Source organism: Nelumbo nucifera, chromosome 2, assembly GCF_055504915.1.
Source record: "Nelumbo nucifera cultivar China Antique chromosome 2, China Antique-T2T, whole genome shotgun sequence".
Classification (NCBI taxonomy): Eukaryota; Viridiplantae; Streptophyta; class Magnoliopsida; order Proteales; family Nelumbonaceae; genus Nelumbo; species Nelumbo nucifera.
In genome coordinates this window covers 105,678,421-105,695,017 of record NC_142650.1, presented here as the reverse complement: position 1 = coordinate 105,695,017, position 16,597 = coordinate 105,678,421, and the positions used below count along the sequence as shown (strand labels likewise).

Below are 16,597 nucleotides of genomic sequence, written 5' to 3'. Positions count from 1 at the left end.
CCCTGTTATCGTTCAATTCTAGGTTAGCTTGAGTTATCTCCTTATTAGTTGCTTGCATGGCACTAAAACTTGGTAAAGGCTTGTCCATTTTTGGACTTTGGACTACCCTGTTATTGTTCACCAAAACCTCCAAGTTTTCCTTTTGTACTCCCACCATACCTCCAAGAAAATGATGCTTCAAGTTTAAGGTCTCTGTTTTGACCTTCGAGAAGTCCTTCCTCTTCTGAACTATCAATACTTGCAATCTCTTCTGAACTCCCCTCTAAATCACTCTCTAAGCTGCAACTTACCACCCTTGGTCTTCCTCTTCTCTTTCTTCTATTTTGTCTCTAATGTAGCACGAGTTTGGGCGATCAACTACATTTCAATGTCTGATCAATGGATCCAGCTCAATGGTCGATCTTCTCTTTCTGTTCGCGATTTCTTTGATTCATTCAGTTCAGCCGAACCTTTCTTGGAAGAAGATAGATGAAAGTTCTCGTCTACTAACTCTCTTACCCTCTCCCGCTCCACGTGACACCTTAAGTTGTCACGTGGTCCATTATTTGTGGCATGTGGTCCATGTGTTAGCTCACGCACTCTCCCAGTCGGTTCAAATAGAGCTACTCTGTTGAGACCCACCGAGCCATTAGCACAGGAAGAGCCACCTAAAGACCTTGTCTTTAATTCAAAGAATTTTGAATTAATAGCTTTTAATGGTAAGCTTTGAGAATTGGTAACCTCCTGCAACTGTTCATTCTCTTCTTTTACTCTATCACGTGCTACAGGTTTCTTCACCATTCCCTGGGTGCCACGTGTGCTCCATCCTGTGACCTCACCATCGCCTCCTACCTCTATTCGTCTTCCCCAAAGAGACGCCTCAACTTCCAATGCTAACCAAACTCTGTACCAGGCGCCATCTGAGAATATGTCAAATGAACGAGGCAGGTTCTCTGGCATAATCCCTGCTACTTTGATCACCACAACACGCAAGCTTCTCAGGTTTAGCTCCAGTAGAACACCACCTAGGGCTCTGACGATTTTCCTTAAGGTTGGTTCATTCCAGAGATTAAAGGGAAGCCCTAATAGTTTGATTAGGAGGATGTCGTCTTTTGGCTCTACTTTATTGCAAATTGGAACCTTGTTTTGAATTTGTATCAGTCCTCCGTCTATTTGGACTATATTGAAGCTCACTTTCTCGTCACCAGTATGTTGAGGGCCCGAGAATAGGATCTCGTCACGGGTCGGTCCACGGGGTTTTCCCTTGTTCCTTCCTGCTCGTGATGAACCTATCTTGGCGCCTTTGGTGATTTGTCCAAGAGATCACCAACTCTCCTAACTCACTCTTGACTAAATAATTTGATATCTCATTCAATAATGGGGTCTCCTTAAATAGGAGATTACAAGAGTCCTAATCAAGGGGAGTCTCCTTGCTGAATAGGGAGACTTCCAGTTCTATCTTGCTAAGGATAAGATAAGTTAATCCTAATCTGATAAGCAACTAACAAGATAAGATAAGCTAAGCTAATCCTAATCTGATAAGCTATTAACAAGATAAGATAAGAGATAAGAACAAGCAAAATGAGCTAATCTAATCTAGACAAGGCTGTTGTTGCCGAACTGGGTAGGATGAGGATCACTGAATCCTTGCTGCTGCTGGCGGTGGGCCCAGGGCTTGTTGCTGCCGGCGGCGATGGTACGTTTTCCCGAGGAAGGCGTCCATAACATTACTCCCCTCCTGGACTACGAGCTTGTCCTCAAGCTCGAAAGCTGGATATGTGGCTTGGAACTCTACCAATGGGATCCATGTGGCTTCTGTTGGTGGTAGATCACACCATTCCACCAAGACTTCAAGGATTCCACGATTGAAACGAGAGCGGGTGACAGTTTTAGGCTGAGGGACCAGTTTGCCATCTTTCAAGGGTGGCATGGAGGGAACTTGGTCCGAGGGAACACCCGTAAATGGTTTCAGCAAGGAGATGTGGAAGACATCATGAATTCGGCTAGTCTCTGGCAATTCCAGCTGGTAGGCCACACTGCCAATCCGTCGTAGAACCTTGTAGGGCCCATAGAACTTAGGGGCCAGCTTCGGGGCAGCCTTGTGGCGCAAGGAGCGCTGCCGGTAGGGCTGGAGCTTCAACCAAACAAATTGTCCTGGATCGAATGACAATTTCCGGTGGTGCTTATTATAGTGGAGATTCATGCGGAGTTGGGCCTGCTGTAAGCGAATACAGACGTTGGCGAGGAGGGCGTCGCGGTCCTGTAAGGAGTGATCGACTGCGTTCAAGCGAGTAGATCCGGGCTCGTAGGACATCAAGCGGGGAGGATCCCTGCCGTAAACGACGCGAAAGGGAGTCATGCCGAGGGAGGAATGGTAGGCTGTGTTGTAGCAATACTCGGCCCAAGGAATCCATTCCAACCACCGTCGAGGATGATCACCTACGAAATAGCGGAGATACATCTCGATAGTGCGGTTAACCACTTCCGTCTGACCGTCGGTTTGTGGCCGGTAAGCTGATGAGTAGGCCAGGGTGGTGCCGTGTAGTCGAAATAACTCTTTCCAAAAGGCACTAGTGAAGACCGGGTCTCTATCGCTGACGATGGATTCCGGCAACCCATGTAAGCGAAAGATATGTGTAAAGAAGGCGAGGGCAACCGAAGTGGCACTGTACGGGTGTGATAGAGGAATGAAGTGCGCGTATTTAGAGAAGCGGTCGACTACCACAAAGAGAACTAATTTGCCCCCTACCTTGGGAAGTTCCTCAATGAAGTCCATGGAGATGTCGGCCCAGATCTGCGATGGGATGGAAAGGGGCTGAAGGAGGCCTGCCAGGTGTAGGTTTTCCCATTTGTGTTGTTGGCATGTGGAGCAATTCTGGACAAAATCTCGAATAGAAGTCTTCATACCTCGCCAATGGAAATCAGTCCGGATGCGGTGTAGTGTTTTTTGAATGCCCTCATGGGTGGAGTTATGGATGCTGGTGATGATGGTGGGAATCAACGGGCAGTCTGCTGGAAGATGGACTCGTCCCTTATACAGTACCAACCCGTCGTGAAGTGACCAATCAGGGTCGGCCGTGCCGGTCTGGATCTTCTGCAGTAAGAGCGACCATTCCGGGGACTGTGGTGCTGCCTTCTTAATGTCGTCAAACAGAGAGATCCGAGGTTGGGAAATGCTACATGAACCATCGCGTCTTCTTCTCGCCTAGACAAGGCATCAGCTGCGCGATTAGAGGATCCCGCCTTATATTCCACCCGGAAGTCAAACCCGAGCAGTTTGCTAACCCAATGCTACTGAGGGAAAGTGGTGAGACGCTGCTCTAACAGGTATTTGAGGCTGTAATGATCAGTTTTGACGATGAACGACCGTCCCCACAAATACGGCCTCCAGTGTTGGATGGCTCGGGCAAGGCCGATTAGTTCGCGCTCATAGGCTGGAAGCTTCAGATGCCGGTCGGCCAATCTGCGGCTGAAGAAAGCGATTGGGTGCCCTTGCTGTTGTAGTACGACCCCAATACCCACTCCGAAAGCATCGCACTCGACTGTAAATTCAAGGGCGAAATTAGGTAATTGCAGGACAGGGGTTGAAGACAATGCATTTCGCAGTGACAAAAGCTTCATCAGCTGCGTCGTCCCACTGGAAGAAGTTTCTTTTCAACAGGTTGGTTAACGAGGCTGCCAACACTCCATAGTTCTGTACAAATTTGCAGTAGTAACCCGTTAAACCGAGGAACCCCCGTAAGGCCATGGCGGATTGAGGTTTGGGCCATTCTGTTATAGCCTGAATCTTGGAACTATCAACTGTGACACCCTGCCCATGGATGATGTGGCCGAGGTAAAGAACCTGTCGTTCCCCGAAGGAGCACTTGGACCGTTTCAGGAATAAGCTGTGTTGGCGTAGGAGTACGAAAACGGTCCTCAGATGGTGGACATGCTCTACCCATGATTTGCTGTAAACGAGGATATCATCAAAGAAAACTAAAACAAATTTGCGCAGATGGGGCTAGAATACCTCGTTCATTAGTGCCTGAAATGTAGATGGTTGCATTGGAGAGTCCGAATGGCATGATTAAAAATTCAAAGTGGCCATGGTGGGTGCGAAAAGCAGTCTTCTTCACGTCACCAGGAGCCATGCGAACTTGGAAATATCCGGACATGAGGTCCAACTTAGAGAAATACTGGGCACCATGCAACTCGTCTAGCAGTTCGTCCACAACGGGAATAGGGAACTTATCTTTGATCGTCCGGTCATTGAGTTCTCTATAGTCAACACAGAACCTCCATGTTCCATCCTACTTCGTCACCAACAGAACCGGTGAAGAGAAGGGGAAGTGACTTTTGCGTATGATCCCTTGGTTCAGCATCGTTGTACATTGTTTTTCTATCTCATCCTTCTGCAAGTGAGGGTAGCGATAAGGCCTGACAACGACTGGTGCTGAACCCGACACCAAAGGAATACGATGGTCACAAGCTCGGGAAGGGGGAAGGCCCTTCGGTTCCTAGAACAGATCTGAAAACTCGGCTAGAAGTTTTTCCATGGCTGTCGGTTCTGTCTGGAGTGCATGAACCTGCGGTGTCTTTTCTTTAACCCTGCAACCGTGCCATGAAACTTGCTTGCCATTCAGGTGGAAGGTCATGGTGAGTGCGCTGAAGTCCCACAAAATCGAGCCTAGGGTAATTAACCATTTGACCCCGAGAACAATATCGAACCCATCCAATGAGAGTACAAATATATCAACAAGAATTAGTTCAGAATTGACCTGTACTGGGACGTCCTTACAAATCCCTAGACTGTGAACCTTTTCACCATTTGCGACGACTACCTGTAGTCGCGGCCGGAGTTCCATTGGTAGTTTTAACTGCAAGGCTGCATGTTCACTTATGAAGTTGTGTGTGCTCCCTGAATCGACGAGAATGCGCACCGGCTGACCTGCAATCTGTGCCTGTAACTGCATGGTCTGAGAGGTTTTAATACCGGTGATCGCATGGAGAGAGATCTCTGGTTCGAATATGACGGGTTCCCCTTCCTCCTCCTCTTGCTCATCTATGAGAAGGCAAAAAAGCCTCTTGCATCTATGTCCTGCCGAGTAGAGGTCATCACAATTGAAACATTGACCTCTCGCTGGGCGCTCTGCCATTTCTGCCCTGGTCAAGCGCTTGATGGGAGGAGTGACCATGTTACTGCCTGTACTTGTCACTGCTCTAGAGATGGTGGTCGTGGGAGGCTTCATTTCCCGGCTGGTAGCAGAAGAGGGGGTCGTTGCTGCTGGTCTTGGGGGCACCCACGAGTTCGGTGGACAACCCACATTAAAAATTCTGCGGCTGAGCTCCAGCTTGCGCTCAAATGCGCGGGCTAAGTTCATGGTTGTGACCAAATTTGGGGGATTTTGCATCTCGACATCCACTCACAGGGGTTCTGCTAACCCTGCTATGAACATATCTACTTGTTGGTCTGGTCGCACGGAGGATGCCCTCGCGAGGAGGGTTTGGAACTGTCGCTGGTATTCAGCAACTGTTCCGGTCTGTTTAAGGTTAATTAGCTCACCCAGTGGGTTGCTGGTCAATGGGGCCAACTGAGCCCGGGTTCTTATTGCTCTAACCGATAAAACCAAAGTTGTGCTTCTTCTGTTAAATGAAAGGCGGCTAGGCTTACCTTGTCCTGGTCATTTGTCCGTTGATTCCAGAAGAACTGCTCGCAGTGATACAGCCAGCCTAGGGGTTCTCCGTTGCCGTTGTACGATGGGAACTCCAGCCTGCTGTACTTGGGGATGATAGCTGCTCCATGGCCGACGGACTGCTGTTCGCCGGAAGACTCTAGCAGATCTGGCTGGCGGTCGTTAGTTGTTGTCCCTCCGTCAGAGTTCCTTTCTCTGCTGGAAAGAAACATCTCCATTAGTCGCCGCAGTTCTCGCACTTCACCTTTGATCTCACGAACTTCGGAGTTGGTCTCCACGAGTTGGTGCTCGAGGTCGTGGACCCTGGAAGGTAGCAGCTCCAGATCTCCCATAACGCCTTGCTCTGATACCAAGTTGTTGAGGGCCCGGGAATAGGATCTCGTCACGGGTCGATCCATGGGGAAAACCTCCTATTTTCCCTTGTTCCTTCCTGCTCGTGATGAACCTATCTTGGCACCTTTGGTGATTTGTCCAAGAGATCACCAACTCTCCTAACTCACTCTTGCTTGAATAATTTGATATCTCATTCAATAATGGGGTCTCCTTAAATAGGAGATTACAAGAGTCCTAATCAAGGGGAGTCTCCTTGCTGAATAGTTCTATCTTGCTAAGGATAAGATAAGCTAATCCTAATCTGATAAGCTACTAACAAGATAAGATAAGCTAAGCTAATCCTAATCTGATAAGCTATTAACAAGATAAGATAAGAGATAAGAACAATAAGATAAGAACAAGCAAAATGAGCTAATCTAATCTAGATAAGGTTGTTGTTGCCGAACTGGGTAGGATGAGCATCACTGAATCCTTGCTGCTGCTGGCGGTGGGCCCGGGGCCTGTTGCTGCCGGCGGCGATGGTACGTCTTCCCAAGGAAGGCGTCCATAACACAGTATCAACGATGGCTTTCTTCTCAGCAAATGGCAATAAGACAGCATCGCCTTCTAAGCCAGTCTTTCCCAATGTTTTAAAAGTGCAAGGCACAAAAAAGGCACAAGGGCCATTTTGCGCCTGAGGCGCAAGGCAAGGCGCACAATTCAAAAAAAAATCAAAAAAATGCAAAATATTCAAAAAAATCAAAAAATTATAAAACATAATATTAATAAAAATATAAACTTAAAGTTTTAAAATAAATGTTTTAGAAACCTATTATCTAAAATTAAAATACATAAATATAATATGTAAAGCATATTCAAATGAGAATTTAAAAATGAAATCAAACATATAAAACAATTTCAAGCATACAAAACCCACAATCTCTTTTTTTCTCAATTGCATCAAGTAGCTAATGTGACATATTACATTCCTAATTCTACGAGCCACCTTTGTGCCATGCCCCTCGAGGCAAGCCCAAACAAGTCCATGTTAGGGTCTTAAATTATGAGTTTTCACACAAAAAATAATGATTTTATAGTTTTAATTGCTTTTAAGAAGATATTTTATTAGGATGAATGAATGGACAACATTACCAAATAGGGGATTCTCGAAGACCCTAACATGGACTTGTTTGGGCTGGCCTCGAGGGGCGTGGCACAAGGGTCTAGGGGCGGAGCCTTCGGCCCAACCACCAAACTCAGAAAAAGGAAAAAGCGGCAAATTTTCAAAAGGCGCATGGCACACCAAGCGTGCGCCTTTTGAATGGGTTGCGCCTACCCTAAAATGTGCCTCGCCTGTGCGCCTAGGCGCGCCTCGCACCTTATAATCACCGTTCTTTCCGCAACTGTCTCTAAGACTTTTCCGCCCCCGGCACAGCCACCAAACTCAAAAAAAGGAAAAAGTGGCAAATTTTCAAAAGGCACACGCCTGAGCTAAGGCGCAAGGCACACGCCTGAGCTAAGGTGCAAGGCACACCAAGTGTGCGTCTTTTGAATGGGTTGCGCCTACCCTAAAATGTACCTCGCCTATGCGCCTAGGCATGCCTCGCACCTTTAAATCACTGGTCTTTCCGCAACTGCCTCTAAGACTTTCGTCCAATCCCTTACAGCCCTATCTGCTGTTAATACCATTCTATGTTCCCATTTGCCTCTCCCTTCTTCAAGTGCTAACTTTCGATGTCCAGTTGAACTTGCTACCATGATTTCTTGACAAAATGAGCTTTGCTTCTTGCTAGTCTCCGGAGTACAATGGTTCGTTGGAACACTTTCACGTAGATTGTTATCAATTTCTTCTCCAACCTTCCTCTCGATTTCCAGGAGAAACACCAAAAGATTATTGGCGAAGGAAACCCAACCTTGTCCCCTTTGTCCTTTTGGTATGTAAATCATTTGTTTTTTGTTAGTGCCAAAGTGTTCTGTTACCATGATAAACCACCCTCTCCCATTCCTTCTCAGTACTGTTTCATAGCTCTTCCCACAATAGACTAATGAGTTTTTCCAACCTTCTTCCCTAATAGTGTTTACTATTCCATCAACAAAGCCTTTTGACCAATGACATGCTTCCTCTGGTATGAATATCATTGCCCTACTACCTCCTCTGATTTTCATATATGCCTTACCTCTTGTCCAATGTCCATCCCTGCCCTACTACCTCCTCTGTATATATATAATACATAGAAACATATGTATACCGGTCAGTTCAGTTAACCGTCGTTTTTTATATTGGTTAACCGAAACTGAACCTGTATCTTCGGTTTTCTAAAAACACCAAACCGAATGTCATTAAAGGAACAACTTGCCACTGCTGCCCAATTCCTCCAAATGTCATTAAAGGAGAACTGGTGAAACAAGTCTAAAGATTTCAGTCAATGAATCACCCTAACCAAGACGCAGTCCTTTATCTCTTGAAGGTTCCTTTCCTTCTCCAAAAAAGTTCTAACATTCCTTTCTCCCAAATTGTCCATATCAATGCAGCTCTTGCACACCTCCACATGATTTTACCCCTTTTCTGTTGCTAAACAAAAGTAGAGGGTTCAAAAAGCAGTCTTAAATCTGCTTGGGCAGCTTTCTCTCTCATCCAGGTAGACAACCCCATTGCTCAGATTCAGAAAAATAGGCCTTTCCAAATGGTCATGCAGACATGTGGGTCCCTTTTTGAAGATAAATAAAGAAGAAAATTTATTGAAAAATATAGCAAGGTACAACTTCTAGGTGACAAGGTGTCACCACTCACAAAACAAAAACTGGAAACACCAAAAATGAAACAAACAGATCAGTAATCAGATCACTAATTCAAAATACAAAAACCCAAACATTCAAGGTAAGCCTTCAAATTCTGGAAGTATTAGAACCCATCCAATTATCTGTGAACTGATTAATGCCCCTAATTCTTCATTGCTTTTCAGTTTCCCCTCAAAAATTATTTTATTTTTTCCTTCCAAATCCAAACCTCCCCAGCACGCTGCAAAGGGGATGCAGATCCAAATGATTTTTGCTTCAGTGTTCCCAAGTACTCTTGACCAGCTTCCAAAGATCTCAGCATAACCATTGGGTGACCACCAAGCCATGTTGAAAAGTATGAAGAAGCAAACCAAAATCCTCTCACAAAGCTGCATTGGAACAGCAAGTGTAGAATATTCTCCTCCTCAACCATACATAAAACACATCTGTTTGGAAACTGAAAAGCCTCTTTTTTTTCAACTTATCTTGAGTGAGAATGCTGCCCATTGAAACCAGCCAAGCACATGTGGGTCCCATTGCTATGTGTATTCTATACTGCTGCTCTTAATCCCCATTTTCTTAATTAAAATCAAATCCTAAAACTAAACTCTTTTCATTTCTTATACCACATCTCTAACTCTTATATTCATTTCATGCAAAAAACAAACATCTACTAATAAGTCTTCTCACCTCTTATAAATGACACACCAGAAAAGGGCATTACCCAATGTTGGTCCCAGCTATCTGGGGTCTTGGGATAGGTGGACTGGATATGGACCTAACCTTGGCTTTTTCTTTTCACAAAGGACCAATCTCAGACTCATATTCCCAATTTACTAACAGCTCAACAAGGAGTCATATAGATTCAAATTTTTTTAAGAGATGGAAATAGATTCGGATTTAGAGACCTAATCAACCCTAAACCAGAAAACAGGTTATCAACTCATTGCTCCCATGTTTAGCAACAACTTAATCAAATCATGTCCACCTTGCACATTGTGTTTAGTTAGATAGCAGAAAGAACCTCAACACTCGAAAGTTAAAGTGATAGGAGTTGATACCAAGTAGCATGGAATTTGATTTTAATTAGCCTTGCCTCAATTGCCCACATTCAACATTCAGAGTGTTGTCCTCTTTCAAAGAATAATGAAGATACCTTCGCAACATAAATTAATATTTTTCTGCTAACCTCTCTTTCCTTTCCAGAGTGAGAGAGAGAGAGAGGAAAGATCGATATCGGCAACAATTGTATGCAAGATGAAACATAAGGCAGAAATAACTTCTGTGCAAAAAAACTTCGAACTTTTAGTTGGGAAGTGAATAACAGAAAAGAAACCCAATAAGAGAAGTTTGTTCAGTGACATGAAAATCCAAAGCCCCCACAGTTACAGTAAAAGAAAAAGAAAACATTTAAATACAACTCCAAACCAAATTCACAATCACAAACAAACTTGATACCACCTCGAAAAAATATTAACAGATAAACAACAGAACCATAATAACAAGAAAAGTGCACTCACAACCCAACATAATCAATCTATTTAACAAAACCAAATCCAATAAATCCCAACCGATACAAAATGACCAACATCTCTTCACTCTAACACCGGCCAAATCATTCCAAAGGTTCACCTAGGAAATAGAAAAAGTAAAGTCTGACTAAGAGTAAACATAAAGACTACACAGCCTAGTGCCCTAGACATTAACAGTAATAACAATGAAACATCTAAAAAGAGGCCCAACGAATCCAAACGCTCCAATCGAAGAAAACTTACAAAATGATCTGTAGAAACCAAATTTAAAAATGTTTATATGTACAAGAGAAAATAAGTTAAAGCAAAAGCCGACTGACCTGCTACACTGCTGGCAGAACCTTTGCTCCAGACCAGCAACAATCACCTTGGGAGACTTGGAGTGCATCCCACAAACCTTGTGCCTGGAATAGTAAGCTTTGGCCCCACTCAGATCCACCTTACACCCCTCAACCTGACACCTGGGAGGCTGCCCACCCTGCACAACTCCCCTTCCTTTCTTCGTCGGCGCCGGCGCCGGCGCCATAGATGTCGATGTCGATCCCTCGGAAACCGAAACCGAAACCGACGACGACCCACCTCCTGATTTAGCTGCGCTTCCAATACCCACATCTTCAAAGTAGATTTTCTTGCCAAATTTCAAGCCATTGAGTGAATCAGACGAACCAGAGGCCGCTGAAACGGCCAAAGAGTTCGAACCCATCTCCATGTGTGGCCTCTAGTTTCCATTCATGGCTGTTTTGTGGGGCACAAGACTGGAAGGTGGGTTTTCGAGGAGGGAGAAGGGTTAAAGGTCTGATGGAGAAAAAAGGGAGGAGGGTTTTACTGGTTACAGCTTTCCGGTCTTTTTGCTGTAATAGCTGGTAGTGTTGTATAAAGCCGACACCTGCCATTTGGGCCATGCCAGCTCGGGTTATAGTACTCTGAGAAAACTGTCCAATGGTGAGAGAGGAGAGTGAAGAGAGAGATTAAAGAGAGTATGTGTGTGCGTGTATGTGATTGTGTGTATGATAGAAAGAGAGAAAGTACATTGGCTTTTGGGTCAATATGATAGAGAGAGCTTTAGTCTCCTTTTCTCTCGTCATCAAACATCAAAAAAGAAAAAAAAAAAAAAAGTAGTGTTCTTGTGAGGTGAGGGCTCAAACTTTCTTTCTTTAGAAAAGAAAAAAAGTAGAAAGGAAGTCGTGAGTAGCTAATCAACTGTTGTTGAATACTTGAATGTAATAGTGTATTTGGGTTTTTCGGTTTTCCAGTAATTAAAATTGCTCTTTATGATATACTGTTTTAAAGATATATCACACCTCTTGTGTTTGACAAAAGTCCTCCGACCATCCCTATTTCTATATATCAATCAGTTTGAGGGTCAGCTTGAAAAAAATATATATATCAAACACTTAATACAGCGTTCGTATGAATAAATTCAAAGAGTGAAAGTTTTTAGGGCGGTCAATCGGTCGGGTCTGGGTGGGAACAAGGTAGAATTGGTTCATCACTAAAAAAAAGTAAAACTGGTCTCAAATCGACAAGAATATTAAGGTCATCTGTAATTTTGGATCTAGAATCAATTCTCAAGTCCATGGGATCTGATAGACCTAATTATAATAAATCTGTTGAAAATATTATACATTTAATATATAATTTATTTAATACATTAATATATAGTTAACATGTATAATTTATTTAATACAAGGGATCATTATTGGTTTCTCATTGGTTTTTCTTCTTTAATGTGAAAATGCAAACTTGATTTAGTATTTTTGATCTTCAATGTTATATCAATTCATTAACCAATTGGACTTTAGGACATTAATGTCATTTTCCACTTTCCATCATGAGATAACAGTCCAAAGTTGCTAGGGCTACAAACGGATCTCAGATAGGAGTATATCCAAATTCTATCTAATAATAAAAATATGAGAAATCTGAATTTGATCTGATATCTGATTAAGATGGAAAACATAGATTCAAATTCTACACATCTGTATATATATATATATATATATATATATGAGCATATTATTCGTACTAAAATATCAATAAATCTATATAAAATTAGAATAAATTTTAATTTATAAAATTACATGCAAAAACAAAAAGTTTATGATGAAATTGGATGGGATCGAGCAATTTGTGTTTGCAGCCCTACTAGGCTACTATCAATGAACTTTTCCAAAAATTTAAGGGCTATGGAGTGTAATTTAACCTTTTAATCTAACACATACTTTGTATAGGAAAAAGGTTGCTTCATGTAGATTTTAAAGTTTTTTATGTTATATATATACCTCTTTAAACTGTAAAACTCTTCTATTTAATATTTATTTATTAGGTTTGATTATGATACGGAAAAGATATGATATCTTAAAAACTTATTAATCAATTGGAATCATAAATGTGGTAGCTAATCAGGTTGTTATTTATCAAAATTTATGGGTGGGTTTTGATTGGTCAAAACTCTTTCAGTACCATATCTTTTTCTGCATCATATTTTAATATTATCGAGCTTCTTGATGGTTGGGAGGAAAGAAGTAGCTAAATATACTAAATTTTGAGGGTCGTTTTTCTTTTGGGTATTAGAGGTTGAGGATCTTCAGATTAGAAGGCTTTTGGATTGGTATGGACAAACAACATTTTTAGAACCCGGAGAAATATTGGCTTTTGTATGATTTTTAATGGTTTCGTCTGGATTTTTCTGTATTGTTTTTCTCGGTATTAAAGGGTTTCCTCTGGATTTTAGGTAAGTGAGGTACTGCTATGAAATCTAGCAAACACATCTTGATAGAATCGACAGAACCCTGAATAATACCCATTTTCTTTCCTTCTCTGTTTGGAAAGATGCATGCATGCGGGTGGTTGGTTTTGTACTTTTGTTGCTCTTGTATGCAAGGAAAAGAAAACCTAGAAGTATTACAACTCAGTGGTTCAATTTTATCAGCAGAACTGAGCTTAGAGTGCAGTTTGTTAGCCTAATTTGGTTGCTGTTAGGTTTAGTTTCTATTTATTGTGGAAGAAATATTTATTTTCCTCATCCTATCTACTTACTCCTTATGGACCCTATTGCCATTTCCGGCACATTGGTAGTTTGGTTTGGTTGTAATTAGGTTTAACTCCAATTTTAGAGAGAGAGAGATGGGTTGCAGCTTCTTGTTTTGTATTATGTTGTTTAATTTGAAGAGAGAGATGTTAGAACTGGTATTGCAAGATATAAAAAAATCAGCCTTGGTATTGCACATTATAAAAAATCAAGAAAAAACAATAAAGAGAGATGTTAGAACTCTTCCAGACATTGAAATAGTAGAAGACAAAAGCAAAATAAAAAAAAATAAGAATGAAAAAAAAGAAATGCCTACTAATTACAAGCTGCCATTGTGGTCTCCAACAAGCAAAAGAAAACAAAGAAATTTAGAGAAAAAGATAGGGTCTTGGACAAAAAGAAAGTCATGGGCATTTTTGCCATCAGAAATGTTTATAGGGACAGTTTTGGAACCAAAATTTCATGAAACACCTCTTAATGCATTAATAGTGAAATGGACCTTCTCAAAGACATTTTAAAAACTTATAAAGGGTTCTTATAGAAATCGGACCAAGTGAATTTGAGCCTCTTAAAAGTCATTTTCTCAAAAGCTAAAAGGTTTATTCAATATAAACAATCACCCCTTAACCCATTTACACTCTCATACCTAAAAACAGAACCCAAAGTCCATTGGAAAAAGATCAAACCACAAACCACCTTCTTTTTCTTTTTATGCAAGAATTAATCAATTTTTAGGGGGGGTAGGGATATGCTACCAACCCTATCCCAATAAACCACTGCAGCCACACATTAGGAACATCTTCTTTGTCATTCATGGGGAGATGCTCCTATGTACGGGACATTATTGACACTGTGTATTATTAGCTGATTTGAACTCTAATGTGGGTGTTGGTGCAAATGGTTGGATTGTTCCATTACGATTTAGGTGACAAAGATTCAAATCTTAGAAACAGTTTTTCTATATCTACAACTGCATAGATAAGGTATATGTTTGGTTCCATTTATATTTATTGAATAAATGTTTATTGATGGTGCCACAAGATGCCCTATCAGTAAATGCCTCATTAATTGCATTTGTGTGTACCGAAGTTTTTTTATATCTCTTCCATTTCTTAGTTTATTGGCATTTTGCTGATGTAATGCCTAATGATAACTATATATCATAAACACCCTCATTAAATGTGTTTCTTAGTTTTACAGTCACACAAATATAAAACGTTTATTGAATAACGGAATAAACACCCTCATTAAATGTATTTCTTAATTTTACAGTCACACAAATATAAAACGTTTATTGAATAACGGAATAAACACCTTGAGATTATCTCCATCTATCCATTCCCAAACCCCACATTTGTGTGAGAGTGAGAGTGAGAGTGAGAGGTAGACATTAACTTGAGAGCAAATTTGCAGGAGAAAAAAACGAGTATGGTTTGCTTGCTTGCATTCCTTTTGGGAGGCAGAAGCAGCGTGTGGAGTAACAGAGACTATTCAAACATGTGTCAAAAGGTCAATAATCAGCTGGTGGCCCCCATCAGCTTTAGATGTTCGCTTCTAAAAAATCTCTCTTTTTTCGCATCAGAGATTTCGAATTTATTGTGTGTTGTCTGGTAGTGGTTGATGGTAATATCTTAGAGCAAGTGCGGATCAGGGCCCACCACCCAATTGGGTTGGGCAAAAGGGCCCACCAAATTGGTTGGATCACGTTTCACACCTACAAGAGTGCCGACACAACAAGAATTGGCATGGAATCAGAGCATTTTAAACCAATGTTTGAATAAACTGGCCATTGATTGCATGGAGCTGAGATTCATTGAACCAGCATTTATTATGCAGTTATAAGCAATATAATGAGCTCAGAAATTGAAGGAAGAAAGTATAAATGGTCCACCTGAACCGGTCAGGCCAGAACCGACTTGTACCAGTTTCACAGGTTTTTGTCGAGTATAATTGAGTCTTGTCAAGTCGGACTCAATAAACCCCATTAATAATGGGACTGGTTTTGGATTCCGTTTGATTTGCAGAAATAAAGTTCTGGAATCTGGTTCATTTTAATTTTAATTGTTTGGTTGGGTGAAATTGGAATTTCATTCTTATTTGTGGTAGAATTGGAATTTCATTCTTATTTGTGGTGGAATAGTATTTCCTCATTTGAGGGAATACTTATTTCCTCTTCTCCTTTAAAATAAAAATATATTCCAGTCAATTCGAATTTCAATTTCAATTTCAGTCTGAATCAAACAGGTGAGAGGAATAGACTATTCCGATTCCGATTCCAAGAAATAAAAAAGAGCTGCTTTGATTCTCAGCCCAATCCGACTAAATGAAAAAGGGTTTATTTAACTTGACCTGACCCATCCCATATATAGCACACCTATGCTCAATCAAATTTATATATACAAGTATTTCAACAGATCAGGTTTAACAAGGACCCATTTCAACCTCACTTGAGATGGGTCAGTGTGGGTTTACCACTTAACCTGACCCACTGACACCCCCAAACACAATTTATTGTTTAAAATCAATCAATTCTGGTTTAGTTAGGGCAGCAGTTTCAATTGGTTTATCACTTGAATGGTTGGTTCAATGAAAACCAATATTTCTCTGAAAACTAGCGGTTTACTGTGTATTGGCCTCAATCAAAGTATTGGGAAAACATTGTTTTTACTTTTTACCAAGTTGATGCATAAACCGTTCTCAGAACTTCCTAAGACCTTTTCTTCACCAACCAAAATTTTGTAATAAACAGACAACTGCAGTAGTGTTTGGAGCTGATTGGTTGCAAACCTTCTAAGTATGGCATAGGTACATGGCAGATTATGGACATTCAACACTGTTACAAATCTTCTAGCCCAAGGGGGCCGCCTATAACCAATTACCTTAATTTTAGTTTTGCTTAGTATCTTCAGGTCAAGGTTCAAAATATCGCAATATATCGATGTGTATTTTATGATACATATCAACTTTTGAACCCATTAAAACACAAAATACAATGAGTTAGGGGGTTCTTTATGTTTAAACACTAGAACCCCTCTTAACATGTCCATCGTGAAGAAACGGAACTGAAAATTAAAAAAAAAAAAGGTTTTACCCTTTTGAAGTGTGCGATTCATAACAAATGTGTATCGATACTTTGAACCATGCTGATTTTTAACTCAATTGGCTTTTAAATGGTTGGTCAAGTTGATAGCTTTTTTTTAATGTAAATGTAAATGAATTTCAACGGAAAGGGGACTTAATTCAATTTTCACATATTAGGAAGAGATAGAGATACTTTTTTTTATTAATAA

General features: G+C 41.2%; 1 protein-coding gene across 1 annotated transcript in view; it reads right to left on the bottom strand.

Moving 5' to 3' along the window:
* The window catches only part of LOC104603500 (squamosa promoter-binding-like protein 17), a 33,091-nt gene extending 21,871 nt beyond the window's left edge, over positions 1–11,220 (bottom strand). Inside the window, exon 1 of the mRNA XM_010267551.3 lies at positions 10,597–11,220. Within this exon, the coding sequence (XP_010265853.1) occupies positions 10,597–10,985 (389 nt within the window). The 5' untranslated portion in view covers positions 10,986–11,220. The remainder of the gene's footprint in view (positions 1–10,596) is intronic.
* Between the last annotated feature and the right edge of the window lie 5,377 nt (positions 11,221–16,597).